We start from the raw sequence: 17,097 nt of genomic DNA on the forward strand, positions 1-17,097 counted from the left end.
GGTGAGTAAGGGAGAGGCTACCAAAAAAAAAAAAAAAAAAAAAAAAAAAAAAAAAATCGACGTCTTTTGCAAGATTTCATTAAGTATTTTCCACACTGGGGCGAGATTTGTGTCTTGAAGAGCTGGCATCTGCGTGCCCAGCACAGCAGGAAGGAAAGCCTTTCTCCAGCTGTCCTGTGGCCCTTCCTGGTCACAGCTGTTGTGCATCCCAGGGGGCTGCTGTATGAAAACGCTAGTGTGCCTCCTGTGCCGGGAGCTGGACAGAGGGAGGGTGATTCAGGTGGTAGGGAGGCTAAAGAAGATTTGTTAACTACATTAGACCACAATTCAATCTGTTTTAGTTTCCAGAAAATACTACACCGTTATATGCTGATACCTGACTAATGACTTAAACTTGAGTCTTGGCTACACATTTCAAGTTTTGCAGGATGTGGCCTTGACAGCACATTGGTAGCTAACAGCAGGTTGGCTATGTTGTTTACTTAATAACTAGAAAGTGTATGCAAGCGTCCTTGCAAACTGGCAACCCAGACATTTTCAGGTATTTCAAGTTACTGGAAAGGTTCTGTTCTGTTTGAGCTTTATTTTTCAGGTTTTGGGATACAATAGCAATTAGCTTTTCTTTGTATTTATTTTGGTTTATGAGTAGTAGAAATAGGGAGCTGTATGTACAATTTTACCATTGTTATTCATCTGTTGTAACAGCGAAGCACTAACAGCAGTGTATGCAAGTAAGACAGCCTGAGAGTTGCTAGTTCAATCACAGTTTGGATTGCAAACAGGTTTTAAATAAGTGTTATAATATTACCAACCTTTACATGGATAGAAAATGTATTTTAAAGTATATATACACCTGGTCAAATATTTTAATAGGATTTTGTCCCCAACAAGATTTAAAGACCTGCGGAACTCGGTTTGGTCATGCACAGAAACTATGTTTGTATAGGGAATGGTTCCTATGAAATCTCTTTGACTAGTCTAATAAATTGACTTTTTATTTTCAATTAGGTTTTTGCTTTTTAGAAAAGAAAATACATGGCAATTGAAATAAGGGTTTTAATACCTTGTACAATGAAAAAAAAGATAGCTTGGAGGCTCTTTGTTGTATAACTCAGTTGCTCTTTTTGGCCGTTGAGTCATTGTTTAAGGTTAAACTATCATTTAGTACCTATGTCTCAATTAGGCAGTCTGTAAACTGTGCATAGTATTTTCTTACCTTGGAGAGATATTGTAAAGTTTATTAATAGAAGTCTTTCACTTCCTGGCTTAAAATTGTATAGATTCTGGTATCCTGTAAAATTCTACTTGTAATTCAGTCTGACATTCTTAAGAACACAAAAAGGTATAGGGAAGGACAGCAGTAAAGTTACAGTATACAGTAAAAGTAAATTCATTACACATTGTGCATTCATGCAATTTCCTAATAGTTTGTGAGACTTCATTCCAAAATATACCACTGTGAAACCTTTAGAATTATCAGATGTTTAATACTTCATTATCAAATAATATCATCACAGAAATATCTTTTTTGATCCATATTAGGTGGTGAAATTAAATTGGATTAGAGATCCAATCTTTTGAAGATTGGCAATATGAAAGAGATGGAGAGGGTTATTAGCAGTTTTAAGTTGGAAAATCTGCTTTGACTCCAGGGTGTCTGATCTTATTCTTGATAGAAAAAGGTTTTAAAAAATTCTTCTGATTATTCCCCACTACATCAAGTAATTTCTTCTATTATTCTCTCACTGAAAAAAAAAAAACACATTTAAAAATATCCTTTGCTTTAGTCTGTTTAAAGTTTTGAGGTTTTTTTCCTTTATGCAGTGGTATATCTACTTAACAGTCTCAAGGAATCGTAGTGTAATTTATGTTGGAAGGGACCTTTAGAGGTTATCTAATGCTCCCCCTGCTCAAAGGAGGCCCAAGTCAATGAGGCTCCTCAGAAACTTCAGTTCAAAGGTATTTTTCACATTACAATCTGTAATTTCAATCTGAATATTCAGGTTGTATTCTGTACATTATGCCAACAAATTTAAGCAGATTATTTTTAGAGAAGCCTGTTACTTTTGTACCATGCAAAGAGTGACAAATTATATGACTATACTGAAATAAATGCATCTCATAGTAGAAAGTCATGAACAAAGAAATCCTAAACTGCTAAAACTTATTTTATCCTTCAGTAATTGGGATAAGACAACTGTATGTAATACCTGTACTTTCCCTTTAAAGTTGCAGTGCCTAAGAACTCTTAATGCAGCACTACTGCCAGAAGACGACTAGTCCACACTGGTATTTGACTGGAAAATACATGCAGTACTGCTTAATCTGTAACTCAAGAGCTACCAACCATTCCTCTCAAACCAGATTCAAAGGATGTTTAGTGACTAAGTACTAGCATCTTTCTCCTCAGCTTTGACTAACAGATTAGGCCTGTTTGAGAAAATTCAGAATTAATCTGTGTGAATGAGAAGTGAGGCTAGGCCCTTGCATACATAGATCACCATACTCTCACTTTCTATAATTATATGCAGTTCTTTGCAGTTTGCAAGTGAACATCACCTTGTTGATTTATATTTTTTTTTCCTCTGGCTTTATTCTGTATTAAGACCAGCTGGGATGCCTGAGGGAAGAAAATCTAATTTGGACCAAATGGATTTATAGGTTGCAGCTATGTCAAAGGTTTCAGTATCACCCCCAAAGAGGGATTGCATAAGAAGTACAAAAATGTTGTCTTACACAGAGCAAAAACACTGAGGTTTGGAACATATGGACTAATTATTCCACCAGAAAAAGATAAATGTGTGAAAACACCATTTGGGTAATATAAATTACAATAGAAATACAGGCTGTCTTGGTTATACAAGACAAATTAAGGAAGAGCTCAAAGAATCAAGGGTACCCTAAACAACAACAAAAAAAACACTGAGCTTCAAATAAAAGTTACTACCCTAGCTAACTGTCTCCAGAACATGATTACTTCACTACTGTAAGGACACGTTTTTAGAATTAATTTTGTGATTCTTTAATTTTATATGAGATTGTTAAATGGGTATATACTACATCGGGTTGGTAGAGTCCTGTGACAAGTAATGACGTTTCGTGAACATGGGAAGAGGAGGCCAAAAAGAGACTGATGAAGTTATTCCTAGAAGCGGGGAGTGATGACACTAGATAGCAAAATGAGCAGCTTGGAGAAACTGCTAACTGTCAAGGCCCTGATAAGAACGCTTTTCTGCTGCAGTGCAAGCTATTAAGGTATAAGGGCCAGAAAAACCAAGATGAATTACTGTTTCTCAGGTTTTCAAGGTGCAATGAAGAGTTAAGATACTCAAATGTTGCCTCCAGCAGTATTTATCTCATTTTTAAATTGAAAAATCGAAACTAGTTTTAAATAAATAGCACACATGTAGGGATGCTGTTTCCATACCAGCTTCCCCCTGCGCCTTTTTCCCGGTGTGCTGAGCAACATGGAGCCCTTCTCTGTGTGTGCCTCTGAACGTGCTTTGTCCACCTGTGCCCGGGGTACAGTCATTTTGGTGGACATTGTTATTTTTTTGGACAATCATCTGATGTTTAGAATCTCTTGGCAATTCTTTTGACTTGTGCATTCAGCTGCCCTTTCGTACCTCAGGTTCAAGCCTGACACCAAAGTACACAGCTAGGGTCATTTTTGCTTTTGCGAGAAAGCACGTAATTCAAAATCTGGAATTGGAAACCTTTGGATAATGAATTAAACGTAATCTGACAATTCAAGTTCAACTCATCTATCAGATATATTTCAGGTAAAACTGGAGGTTTTTTTCCCCTCTTTCATTCTGTTAGCATTTAAATGTAGACAGTTACTGTGTGAAATCCAGCTGTTTGTTTTCAAATGCATTAACCCAAATCTGATTGTTCCGAGTCTGTACGTGGTATCAGTAATTTCATAGGGATGTCCAGCTTGAATGTAGCAGCAGTGGACAGGGGACAGTGCGCGTTCTCGTGGGGTATGGCCAGGTTCTCGGAAGCTGCCGGACCCTCGCCAAGCCGCGGCCCCCAGTCACCAGCCCTGGTTGCAGGTGACCAGGCCCGGCCCTGCAGCCCGCAACACACGTTCTTCCCCCGAGATCCCTGTGTACTGAGCGACCCCGTCGTTATTTCTTGGCTTCTCCGTTAACGTGGAGGCAGCGGCGGGCGGCCGGGTCTCGCTTCCGCGTTCCTGCGGCGCCCTGGCCGCGTTCCCCACGGCAGGGGTGGCCGTGCCGAGTGCCTGGCTTAGGGCGGCGCGTCACGGTGGTGGCCGCGGCTGCCCCCCGGCCCGCCGCCAGCTCCCCTCGCGTTCCCCGGCCGGGCTCTCCCCGCCGCGGGGCCCGCGGCTTGGCCGTCAGGCGCCGCCTGGCTGGGGGCAGCCCCGCGGCCGAGCGGGCCCCGGCCGAGGGCCAGCGCTACTGCGGGCGGCCCCGACCGGCGCGGGGCGGGCAGCGGCTCGGCCTGGGCCGCGGGAAGGGGCCGGGCGCGGGGGGGGAGGGGGCGCGCGGCCTCCTCGTCCCCTTCCCCCCGGCCCCCGCCGCGCGCCGCCGCGCTCCCCCGCGGGGATTGGCCGGCTCGGCCCCGGAAGGCGAAGCCGTCACTTCCGCAGAGTCCGCCATCTTGTCAGCAGTCGGCGGAGGCAGCGCCCGGCCCGGCAGCCCGCGCTCTGGTGTGGCGCGGCCGCTCGTCCGCCTCGCAGGCCGCGTGCCGCCGCCCCGCTCCGGGCCCTGAGCCGCCATGGCCAACAACAGCCCCGTCGTCGGCGCCGGGAACTGCCAGGGGCAGCAGGCGGCCCAGCACCAGCCTGGCGCCGTCCCGCCGGCCCAGCAGCAGCTGCAGAGCGGAGCCGCTAAGCCGGCGGCCTCAGGCAAGCAGGGCAACGTGCTGCCGCTCTGGGGCAACGAGAAGACCATGAACCTGAATCCCATGATCCTCACCAACATCCTCTCGTCGCCCTACTTCAAGGTGCAGCTCTATGAGCTTAAGACTTACCATGAAGTGGTGGACGAGATCTACTTCAAGGTGAGCCCGCGGGCCGCGCCCTGGGCGCCGCGGACTCCTCGGGGCTGTGCTGGCGCCTGGCCTGGGCCTCCCCGCGGCTGGGGCTGGTGGAGGGGCGAGGCTTTGGTTGCGGCCTGCGGATTCTCTCTCTTGCTTTCCTGCCCCTTATCTTGCGGTAAGGGACGGGAGCAGATCTCTCTTTTTTTTTTTTTTTTTTTTCTTTTTTTTTTTTTTAATCGCTTATTCGGGGGAATCGAAGGTGCTGCCTTCTCTCTTTTACAAAAGAGGCGCGTGTCGCGTCTCGTTTGGAATTACGGAGCTGTAAGTCGGTTTTTAAGTGGGCAGCGTGAGCCAGGGCAGTGGGGATGAAATGGCCGTCTAAGGACTGCGCTCGCAGTCGGAGAGAGTGGGGAGGGGACCCGATCTGCATGCCGCTTCTAGAGACAAGCAGGCCCCGCTGCCTAGCAGTTGCCATGCCGTGTAACTGCGCAGAAGGTACAGTGCTGACTGTAGGTGGTTTCAGCAGGAGGTTGGCTGCACGTGGTCTTCTTCCTCAGTTAGAGGTTAGGATCCCCCTCCTCCAGGCCCAATTAAAAACCTAGTTCATTTTAGCGCTTCTCTTGGCTTTAGGTAGGATGTGCTGGGGAGATAACTGAACTGTATTAGTGCACCCATGTCTCAGTTCTTGTTTTGTTAGCAGGATTGAATCAGTTTTGCAGCGAGGCTTCCATCAAGCCAGTCTCCCAGGTAGAGGTATGCATAATTAATGCTCATCAACACAGCCACATTCTTTGTTCCGATCATGAGAGCAAAACTTAGATAATTCAGCCTGCTGTCTTCAGTCAGCTGTACTTTGGTGCTTACTGAGATATTTTTCTCAGGTGAATTTATTTTGTTTGATAATGTTACTGTGTCAGTGGGTTTCAATGCACTTTGAAATAGTAATAAAAAAACCAAACACAACTTTTTTTGTCTTATTTAGCCTGGGCAAGTCAAGGTACTTAAGGCACTACAACTGTAAGAAGTAACTCCACGGCAGTATTTTGAATTTTTTGGCATTGTTTGCACTTCCTTATGAAAACAGTGCTACCGTTTTTCCTCTTAATGACAGCACTTGTCTGCTTGTGCTCTGTCATTTGGAGCTGACTACTTAATTCTCCTAATACTTTGAGTAATATAGATTGTTGACAAAGCTTCTCTAGAGTTAATTTACTGCTTACTGTGTATGGGAGAGAAATAATTCGTTCTGACTGTCAGTATGGAAAGCAGCAAAGTTTATTTTTCCAAGTGATGGTGAGAGCTGAAAAATTTATAAAAGAAGCATATTTTAAGAAAATTTTGAGAGGTTACTGTATTTTACATGGACCCTTTCAGATGTAGTAAAAATACTCGATGGGATTCATCTTCTTGGTATTGGTAGAGCTCAGCTGCAGTAGGCCAAATAGTTTGCTTGTCTGTGTTTCATTCCATAAGTGGCTTAATCTTAAATTGGGGAGGAATTTTGACATACCATTAAATATCTGCTTATTAATCTAATGTACATAAAGTTTGCCTACTGAACTTGACAGTTCAAACCGTGACTCAAAACTGCATGCTAAATAAAGAGAAAACTCAGCCCCTTAGTTACTCATGGGTAATAGATGTGAGGGAGAAGATAAGCTGATGGTTAAGGTACTTCATTGATAGGCAGAAAATTTAAATTGTTAGTGTTTTTAAATTCCTGAAAGATTGCTGGCTGCTTTTTTTTGAGTGCGAGAGTGCAATATCCACTATACCAGGGATTTTTGAATATTTTTGTCTTTGTTTGGGAACCAAAATCAGTGGCTAATTAAAAAATTAACAATTCTGGGTGCTGGATTATCAGGAAAGATGATCTTGAGTGATACAGGCAGCTAGCGGTAGGGACAATCTCTGAAGACAGGGACTCTGTCTAGATATTTGAATTAATTCACTTGTAGGATTGGTCTCCTGTTTCAGTTCTGTATTTGCAGAGTGGATGACTTCCTCTTTCTTTATCCTTGATCTTTAGCACTGTGTGCATGTCCTCAACTTCATTTAATCTGTATGCTTCCAACAAGTTAAGCAAATACAGCAGTCTTTGTAGGATCAAAACTTCAAATACTTTCTTCTGAAATAAACATTGTTTTCAGAGCTTTGGGTTTTATTACTGATATCTGTCAAAACCAGCATGTTTATGTTGGTTGTGGCCAATAAATATAACCATAATTAAGAAAATTGACAACTACATCGTGATAGTATCATACTTGATCCTTTGACTAGAAAAAATACTTTTCATTTCCTCTGAGAGGCAAAACCATAAATAATCAGAAGGATGCGCAGCGTTACTGCTGTAGTATTTGTGAACTTCTCATAATGATGCTAATACAGGAAGTTACAGTGGAATTTGAATTCTAACTATTGGCATCTGTCATGTTTCTTATTTAGATAAGACAGCAACTGTAAAAAAAAACCAGTTCAATGAGTCCAGCCGTTAAATTATCTCTTGATTTCATGTGGTTGTGTACATAACCAGTTTTGTTTCATGTATTGCTAAAGAATTTTAATTTGTGAACTACAGTATAACTTGCCACAGACTTATCCCCAATCCAATATAACAGGGTTGTAGCTTTTTTGACTTGCTTTTATTTATTTTTTTTAAGTTGATGTGTTTAGGAAATATACTTGTTTGAGCCAGGCCTTACTTTTCTGAATTTTACAATTTCAAATATAGCGTAGGCAGTTTTATTGTTCTTAGCTTGTTTATGACTCTTATTGTGAAATGTAAGGAATGGTGTTGGTTAACTGTGTTCATGCACTTATCTCTAAATGCATCTCAAAAGATTTGAATTAGGCAAGCATTGCTCATTAGTACTTGGGAACTGTTTTATCGAAGATCATCAGGCCAGTCTACAAGAAAAAACTGGCTTTTTAGATTAAAATACTACACTTTATAGACATCTTGTGTCCTAACTGTAGGCAATACTCGAATCTCTAGTTAGGCTCAGTTATGAACATAAGGCTATAGGTTTTGGCTTCTTCAGCTGTACGTCAGCAGGTATCACTGAAGTTGTTAAGAGACAGTTTATTTATTTAAAGGTGATTGTTTAGTCACCTTAGAAAATAGTAATGATGGGGTTTAGTCATCAAGTATTTGAAAGTTCATGCAGTATAGGATAAACATGGGTGCTTGCTTTGGTGGTGTGGGGTTTTTTTGTTTTTGTTTAAACTTCATAATTGTGGCTATAATTAATGTGGTAATTAAACAAAACAAGTGCTTTGCTGTAACGGCAAAGCAAACTTGATCTTGTATTTGGTAGAAGACAAGCTATTTAAGATTGATTTAGGATATCTGTAGTTTAAATTAGGTTTGCATAGGCAGTTAAACATTATGGAGGTTGTGATTGTAATGCTCTTTCTTCCCCCTCACCTCCCCTTTCAGGTTACGCATGTTGAACCATGGGAAAAAGGGAGCAGAAAAACAGCAGGCCAGACAGGGATGTGTGGAGGGGTAAGTAGAAGTACGTGACGCCTTAAATTTTTCTGTCTGGTAAATAAATATCCCAAGCATAGCTAAAACTTGTTTGTATATTGGCTCAGTCCCTAGATGTTATTATATTTATTACGAAGAGTTGATACATTCCCCTTGCTTCCAGAGCTGTGGATGCAAGTAATGTTACTTTTTCTGCATAGCTCAGTTTGTAGACTTAGATTTTATCCTATATTAAGTTATCATTCTTTTGTAGATTTGGGGTATGTCTTTCAGACTTCAGTATTGTCACCTACATTTTTTTTCTTTTGAAAGGTACGTGGTGTTGGAACTGGAGGAATTGTGTCTACTGCCTTTTGTCTGCTCTACAAACTATTTACACTGAAACTCACTCGTAAGCAAGTGATGGGCCTTATAACTCATACAGACTCTCCATATATTAGGGCTCTTGGATTTATGTATATTAGGTGAGTGTCAATATAATCAACTAATGCCTAATCTAATACACACAAAGCCGTATGAAAATTTTACGGGTTTTTTTTTGTACTTTAAGGTACACACAGCCACCTACAGATCTGTGGGACTGGTTTGAATCCTTTCTTGACGATGAAGAGGTATGTCGGCGAGGGTAATAATTTGTTTTCTTTTGTTTCTTTTCATGTTACTACTTTTAGGCTTAAACATTGTTTTGATACGGTTTTCTGTAGTTTGAATGTTGCGATGTTATGTTCTTGAAATGTCATTAATTAGTGCAGAAAGCAGGTCTGAGCTGGGACCTGGGTCGTTTTTCTTAGGTTTCAAATACTTAACATAATTTTCCATTGGTTAGGATGTTACTGTGTCAAATATTACAAACCTGTGTGAAACAGGATTATTAAATCAGAATGCAGTTAGCAGGCTGGGTAAATGTGGCTTCTGTGTGGTTTTTACAAAAAGTTATTTTTAAGCAAGGTATAGTAAGTCCTGAGAGTGCTACATTTGTATTTTGCATTTATTACTGGGACAGGGGGAATTCAATTCGTGCTTACATAGAAGAGTGGGAAGTGTATAGTAGAAACCAACATTCACCTTGAAAAACATTACCAAAAATCTCTGTGGTTATTATTCGGGTCCTGGAATAACTAAACCCAGGATCTCTTCAGAGGAGAAACAAACAGCCTAATTATTGCATAAGTTGGTATTGTGTCTGGTAACCTTAATATCTTTGCTAACGGGGCAAAAAAAGAAACACAGGTTGTTAACTGAAGAACAGTAAAGAAGGAGAATACCTCTGGTACCATAGCCCTGATTTACTGTCTGGAGAAGTGGAGTTGGAGTTGGTGGGTGCGGTTTCTCGGTCTATGAAGTTGACTATGCAGTCTGATATTTGCTGTTGCAATTTGTATTTATTGAGCAGGTTTTAAATTACGTTCAAGATTTAAGAACGGAACAGGAATGATCAGTTGCCCTCTTCAGTGTGACATTAGGCATTTACTTCAAGAAATTTCAAATGTTGTGATTGCAAATGATGTCCAAATACTCGTATTAAAAATAGTGTTAATTATGCATGTATCTGACTGCAATGCAGTGTATTTAAATATTTTAAACAGCTTATTTCATGCTAAGTATCAAAAACACTGTGCAAAGGGAACAGCTTTATTTCAGGTAAACCTGTCTTGTATGTTTGTAACAAAAATCAAACCACATTTAAATCTTGATTGCATTGCTGTGGTATCCTCCTTCTCCCTCAGGTGGTGCTAGTTAATGTGAACTCTTCTCTGCAATGTTGCATTGTAACTTATGAGGAGGATTGGGGTGGCTTCATTCGCAGGGTCCCACAAACAACTTGATTTCCAGGATAATAAAGCCATCACAAGTGCGATTCATTGTGCAGGTCTTAACTGGTTCATTATTCAAAGCACCTTTTTCAGTTTTTACATTTCAGTCCATGCAGTTATTGGTTATCAGCATATATTTGTTGTTGTTTAAAAACTCCCAATTTATTTTTGGCATTAGTGTTTCTTTCCCAGTCACTTTCAGTAGCTTTGTGTTATGTAGGAAAAAGTGCGTGGGGCTGCTTGTCTTGAGTTTCTTCCCCAGTCCTGGTCAAGCCCAATAGGACGAAGCAAATTTATACATATGGAATTACTTAAACCTACAGGAATTTTGGGTTTTCTCCAGTTCTTAAATATGGGGAAGCAGTTCATCCTTTGTCATGCTGCTGTGAAAAACTTCCCAAGACACAGGGTTAATTATAAAAATGTTTCTTATGTTTATTTTGTTCAACTGTACGTACTCTCCAGGTGCTACGTTTAACTCCTTTTTTTCTTCTTTAGATCTCTGCAGCGAATTATATTTGGAAAAACTGTATATCTGAACACTTAAATGTGTGTGAGTGCAAGCAGTTTTACATTTAGATTTTCTCTTCCTGTTTAGATAACAAATCTCACTTTCCTTGTGTGCTTGCACTATAGGTTTGGGACTGACAATAGCTGACTAACATGTCCTGAGCTGTGAGAGGGCATAGCAAGAAGGCCTTCATGCGGTAATGACCCTTTTCAGAGACAATGGTCATCATGGATTATGCGTTTCCAATTATTTGTTCATTTATTTATTTTTTTACATATTTCTAAATTAGAAACCTCACTGCTTCATGGCAGTTGGTTTGCTATTGCTTCCAATTCTGTTAGGATGCCATTTTGTACTAGAGGTTTTCCTATGATCATTTTCAGATAGGCAATGATGTAGTTCTTAAATGATTTAGGCCACAGGGTTGGGTATGATGGTATGCAGTTGTACATCCACAAAATGGAGTATTAAATGTAGTTTGAGAGGACTTCTCAACTTGTGGCGTTTAAATAAAATGCAAGATCATACCATATAACCAGACTGTGTAAGGGGATTTTGCGTTAATCTCTTCATCGACAGTCCCTTACCATCCAGATGGCTGCAGGATTAGTATGTGCCTGCATGCATATATATTAAGTCCCATTCCCTATCTGTAACGTACTGCCAAATCCAAAGGGTGCAGAGTTTGAATTTCTCTAAGGAAATGTATTAGAATATGAGACAAGTAAACTTTCATAATCATGAGACTTCAAGAGGGCAGTATTGTAGCAGCATTTTTTTTTTTAAATCAGTAATGAACATTTTTGACCATCAGGATATTTTTTGCTTGTATTTTGCAGGACCTGGATGTGAAGGCAGGTGGGGGTTGCGTTATGACCATCGGGGAGATGCTTCGTTCCTTCCTCACTAAGCTTGAATGGTTTTCAACGTTGTTTCCAAGAATTCCTGTGCCAGTCCAGAAAACCATTGACCAGCAAATTAAAAGCAGACCTAGAAAAATCAAGAAAGATGGCAAGGAGGGAATGGAAGAAATAGACCGGCATGCAGAACGTAGACGTTCAAGGTCATATGCGTGTTGTTTTGAAAATGAATGTTAAAATGTTGGAACTACTTAGTACCAGTAACGTGTTGTTTTCTTACTGAGATTGGTTTTAAGGCAATAGGCAAAATTTTTGTGGCTGCTAATGGATTAAAATAATCAGATTATATTTGGTATTTAAGATTATATATAGACTGTGCACCTAAAGTGTAAACTGGAAAGCAAAGAAAGGCCCTTAACTTTAAAAGATTGTGTTTCATATTGAATATTTTTTATTTCAAAAGGTCTCCAAGACGATCCATCAGTCCCAGGAGGTCTCCCAGAAGATCCAGAAGCAGAAGTCATCATCGGGAAGGCCATGGATCATCTAGTTTTGATAGAGAACTAGAAAGAGAGAGAGAACGGCAGAGGTTAGAACGTGAAGCTAAGGAGAGAGAAAAAGAAAGGCGGCGATCTCGGAGTACTGATCGCACACTCGAACGGAGGCGAAGCAGAAGCAGGGACAGATACAGAAGCCGTAGTCGAAGTCGTGACAGGAAAGGAGATAGGAGAGACAGGGATAGGGAGCGAGAGAAAGAAAATGAAAGGAGCCGGAAAAAAGAGAGGGATTATGATAAGGAAAGAGGTAGTGAGAGGGAAAAAGATCGATCCAGAGAAAGGTCGAAAGAAAGGAAAAGTAAGGGTGATACGGAAGAGAGGAGACACAAAGATGACAAAGATGACAAGAAACACCGGGATGACAAGAGGGATTCCAAAAAAGAGAGAAAACATAGTAGAAGTCGAAGCCGGGAAAGAAAGCATAGGAGTAGGAGCCGAAGTAAGAACACAGGTAAGCGCAGCAGAAGCAGGAGCAAAGAGAAATCAAGTAAGCATAAAAATGAAAGTAAAGAGAAGTCAAATAAACGAAGTAGAAGCAGAAGCAGAGGAAGAACAGATAGTGTTGAGAAGTCCAGAAAACGAGACCAGAGTCCCAGCAAAGAAAAATCTAGAAAGCGTAGCAGAAGCAAAGAACGTTCCCACAAACATGATCACAGTGATAGCAAGGACCATTCAGACAGACACGATCGTCGAAGGAGCCAAAGCACGGAACGAGAGAGCCAAGAAAAGCAACATAAAAACAAAGATGAGACTGTGTGAACTCTTTCAGAAGTGGATCACATTGAATCCTATAAATGTTTGATTAAATCCTGCTTATTTTTTCTTAAAGTTGAGATTGTGCAGTAGTTGATGAGCACTCTTCTCCAACCTCCCTCTAGGCTGCAGATTGTCATTTCCTATTTTGGGTAGGGAAGTGCCTTTGTAAACCCATTCAATGCATTGACGGTTTCAAACCATTTGTTTAGTTTAATTCGTAATGCAGAGATTGTTCTTGCATTTTTATTGTTCAGATGTTTCTGAAATGTACAGTCTGTACATATGTCCTGAAAATGTTTTAATTCCTTTGGCATGGTTGCCATGTTGGTTAAATTTGTATGAGGCAATAAACTGCCACTAATTCTACTTTCATTTTGTAGACGTGGAATTATGGTTTGTATCCTGAAGTTAGCATGGCTGTGCTTTACATAATGGTATGGCTTTTAGGGATGGATCTTGAATGTGTATTATAGCTGAGATATTTATGTGCATACAATGTACATTGAGGGCTGGAGATTTAGAATTAACATTTATGTCCACTGTACCTGCTGTTTTTCAAAAGCTTTTAAAATGTGTTATGTTGTTGATCACCACTGGTGTTGAGAGTGGACTTTCAAGGAGATAGTGGTTTTGATGCAAAGATTTAGGTTATGTTGGGGCTTGTTTAGGAAATCTTCAGAAAGGCTACCTCAAGCGGACACTGTAAAGTTTGACAGATGAGAACCGTAGCCATCTATGCTTTTTATTTGTTTGGAAGAAAAAAGGTTACATGCTTCCATATTTTTTTTTAAAAACCACAATTTACCCATTTGTGGTCTTTTAATGCGTTTAGTCAGCAGCTGCACTCTTGTCATTTATGATAATCCTGGGCTAATAAAGGCATTGAAGACAGGAAGAGGGAGGTAGGAAGAAGAAAATTATTACAAAGGATTTCCGTTTCAAGCTTCCAAAGCATTTTTATAAGTGTAAACATTTAAAATAACAATTACCTGATAGTGTCCTTTTTTAAGTCATATTTTCTACAAATAGTAAGGTTTGCAGTTTGTGCTGAACATTTCATCTGGCAGATTTTTTTTAAACAGGTTGTTAGAAGCAAAAACCAAAATGCATTATAGAAAAAAAAATCATATCATTAAAGTCCAAGTCTATTTGATAGATTATTCTGATGACTTGTATACTAAGTGAGGAGAACCATCTGGAATAAACTCTCAATTAATTCCTTTGTATTGGGTGTCAGCTTTTCCCTGCATGTTCCTTGCCAGTTGAAGAGTGTTTGGGTTCCTCCACGTTTCATTTTCAGACTAAGTGACACTTGGTACGAGTAAGGGATTTCATGTAGCGAGGACCTTTATAAGGAAGATGAAACTAACAGAGAAATGCAGCAGCCCCAAAATAGGAAGAACATTAATTGTGACTCATTCATGATCATGAAGTGACCTGAAGCTAGAAATAAATTGTTATTTATGCAGTTCTTGCTTCTGTGTGATGCAGGTCATGTAGGCATATTTAAATATTGTTTGTTTGTTTTTTTAAACCTCTAGAAGAAAACAAACATTGCTTGAATTTCTAACAATATGCTTCATTCCATAGGATTCAAGGAAGCAAAAGATTACAAACTCAGTTTTTTCTTCCTCCCTAATTTTACTGTTTTCTGAATTGTTAGCCTTTCCTTTGTCACCATGATCCTTAGTAGTAGAAATCTTTTAATACTGAGGTTGTTCAGATACTGTTTACACTTTTGTTACCTGATCTTAAGTATGAGTTTGACAGAAAGCTTAAGCTTCAACTTCATTCCATTGCAGCGTAAAACTAAAATACTGAGCTCTCATTTAACAGAGGAGGAGAAAAACTACTGGTCACTTAAGAAATACCCTGGCTAGCAGATGGTTAGAACTGTCTGCAGTCTGCCAGGGGATTGCAGGGATTCTATTGAAACAGTGAGGGCAACTTTACTTACCTTATTGTCACTAGAAGGCTTTTGGCCTTGTGCGTTTTTAACCTTCAGTCTGTGATTTTCTGAACCAATGATGTTCTCGGACAGGGAGGCTGCAAGGCCAGTGTTCCGTCAGGGAAGATGGGTTACTGACTTGCTTGTTCTTTCAGGGCTCCTTCTCCCCCCCCACCATTGGGAAATGCAGGGAGAGAGCGGTTTATTTGCAGGCAAATTCCAGATATCTGAGAAACAACCTTGGACCCGAAGGTGGAGAGCGCCGCCTTATTACCATGAAGATAGTGAATGTTTTGATACAGCTTGTGCGAAGACCAGCTTGTGCCAGTATCTCTTATGAGTGCAGTAATTTGGGGACTTTTATTTTTCAATAAATAGTCCTTTCTGACTTCTGGATTTAATCCGTATTATGTGCTCAAGCTAGCAGTGTAAGGGATAGCACAATATTAATGACAGACCAAGACACCTGTCCGAAGTTATCATCGGGATTCAGTGTCTTGCAGCTCTTGGATTTGGATAGAGGGACTCTTCAGTTCCTCTTTGTCTTTCTGATGCCAATTTTATTCCACATGACCTTCCTTGAAAGCAGAAGGAACGGATCCACAGCAGCTGTGGTCAGGACTGGTGAGGTCAGCGGAGCCTCCGAGGCAGCTGCCAGCGGTACAGCTGCAGTGGGCGTTTGGCTTGGGGTCACGAGAAGAAAATTTCTGCCAGTTGCAGCGAGAGGTGTGTGAGTGCTTCCCCAGGGGTGTGCTGGAGAGCTGCTGTTGGACGCGGGTGGGGTACGAGCCCAACAAACCAAGCGTTATGAACCTGAAGCTGCTGCAGTTCCGCCACGTGTCCGTAGTAATTCCTTTTGAGGCCTAATCTGTCTTGGAAATTCCCTGTGGCTCCAAAAGGAAGTACTTATCTGGACTAATAACATAATTTAAGAAATACATCTCTACTTAGTTTTTAGTTTTTTCTTTTGAAGCTACTACTCAGTTGAATGTTTCAGATCTTAAGAAGTAGCGAACTGGCATTTTTTGTTTTAAACAGGGTCGAGGCTTTGGCCCCAGAGATTCATGTCTACCCGTTGCCCCATAACTGTGCAGGTAACGGGCCAGTACGGAAGGGCTTGTATGTATTTGGCTTCTAAACACAATAGGAGTGGTGTTGCGATCGTCCACCTGTACTGGAAAAGGTAGCCTGAATGGCAGGGCAATGTAGCCGATTGTATTGGGGGGCACTTACTACACCATGTGTACCCACAGTTTGTTTACTCCATTTATATGTTGATGAAGAAACATGAACAAGCTCATACTTGCGGTATTGACAGCTGAGTGTTGCTGTGCTGACGCAAAGACGGTACACAAATAGCGAGGGTACACAAATAGCCGGGGTCTCTGCAGGGGAACCAGAAAGAATGAGATGACTTCCACTGGCTTGGGCAGAGGTTTGAGCCCTTCCTGCGCTGTTGGGAAGCACACATAACTTTACATACGCGCCAGCTACTAAGCAGGGTCAAACAGTGTTTAACTGCCGCTCCTGAGGCTTTGCTACAACTATAGTAGTTGTATCTCCGCACACCCTCCCCACTCCCCAATAGCTGGAAGTGTCTCAAGTCTCAGCAATTTTGGGTCAAATCTGAAACCAACTCAAGGATTTTTGCCAGTTTTTTTCTTGGACTCAAAACAGCCTAAGTTTTGAGCCACTACCACTGTGTCAAATACAATTACAAATAATTTGTATTTAGAACAATATGTACAATTTTTTTTGCGTGTGTTCATCTGTGTAATTGCAACTAATACATTTTTATTCAATTAATTGAAATTTTATTAAGTAAGCATTAATGAAGGCATCTATCATGAAATAACCTATGTGTTCTTAATCACCTAATTTGTTACTCTGCTGTTCCGAAAGCATTCATTTTACTTCCCATACCAATATGCTGTCATCCCCTGGGTCTTCAACAGGAATTCTGTTGATTTTCAAGTTTTTCTTAAGAAGTTTGTAGCATTGCGTTTGTGTTTGGGGGGGTGGGTTTTTTTATTCTGGGGTTTATTGGGTTTTTCTGGTTAGTTGCTTTTTTGGCCTCATGAAAACCAGAGCTTCATGCTACTAAATCATACAGAAACTACATCTATGAAAACACTACATGTAGTTGTTCTT

At 40.8% G+C, this 17,097-nt stretch overlaps 1 protein-coding gene across 1 annotated transcript; it reads left to right on the forward strand.

Annotated features, from left to right (window-relative positions):
* Positions 1-4,610: 4,610 nt before the first annotated feature.
* On the forward strand, positions 4,611-14,224 carry PRPF38B (pre-mRNA processing factor 38B). Its single transcript, XM_056356502.1, has 6 exons — positions 4,611-5,031; positions 8,450-8,518; positions 8,813-8,964; positions 9,051-9,111; positions 11,665-11,888; positions 12,149-14,224. Exons 1-6 carry the CDS (start codon positions 4,747-4,749, stop codon positions 12,999-13,001), a joined length of 1,644 nt encoding a protein of 547 aa, XP_056212477.1. The 5' UTR covers positions 4,611-4,746; the 3' UTR covers positions 13,002-14,224.
* The last annotated feature ends 2,873 nt before the right edge of the window (positions 14,225-17,097 follow it).

Source organism: Falco biarmicus, chromosome 11 (assembly GCF_023638135.1).
Source record: "Falco biarmicus isolate bFalBia1 chromosome 11, bFalBia1.pri, whole genome shotgun sequence".
In the NCBI taxonomy this organism is placed as follows: domain Eukaryota; kingdom Metazoa; phylum Chordata; class Aves; order Falconiformes; family Falconidae; genus Falco; species Falco biarmicus.

Coding starts and splice junctions, on each gene's coding strand:
- PRPF38B (XM_056356502.1), top strand. CDS start 4,747: ATGGCCAACAACAGCCCCGTCGTCGGCGCCGGGAACTGCCAGGGGCAG. Junction 5,032..8,449: donor TGGACGAGATCTACTTCAAG/GTGAGCCCGCGG, acceptor CTCCCCTTTCAG/GTTACGCATGTTGAACCATG. Junction 9,112..11,664: donor CCTTTCTTGACGATGAAGAG/GTATGTCGGCGA, acceptor TGTATTTTGCAG/GACCTGGATGTGAAGGCAGG.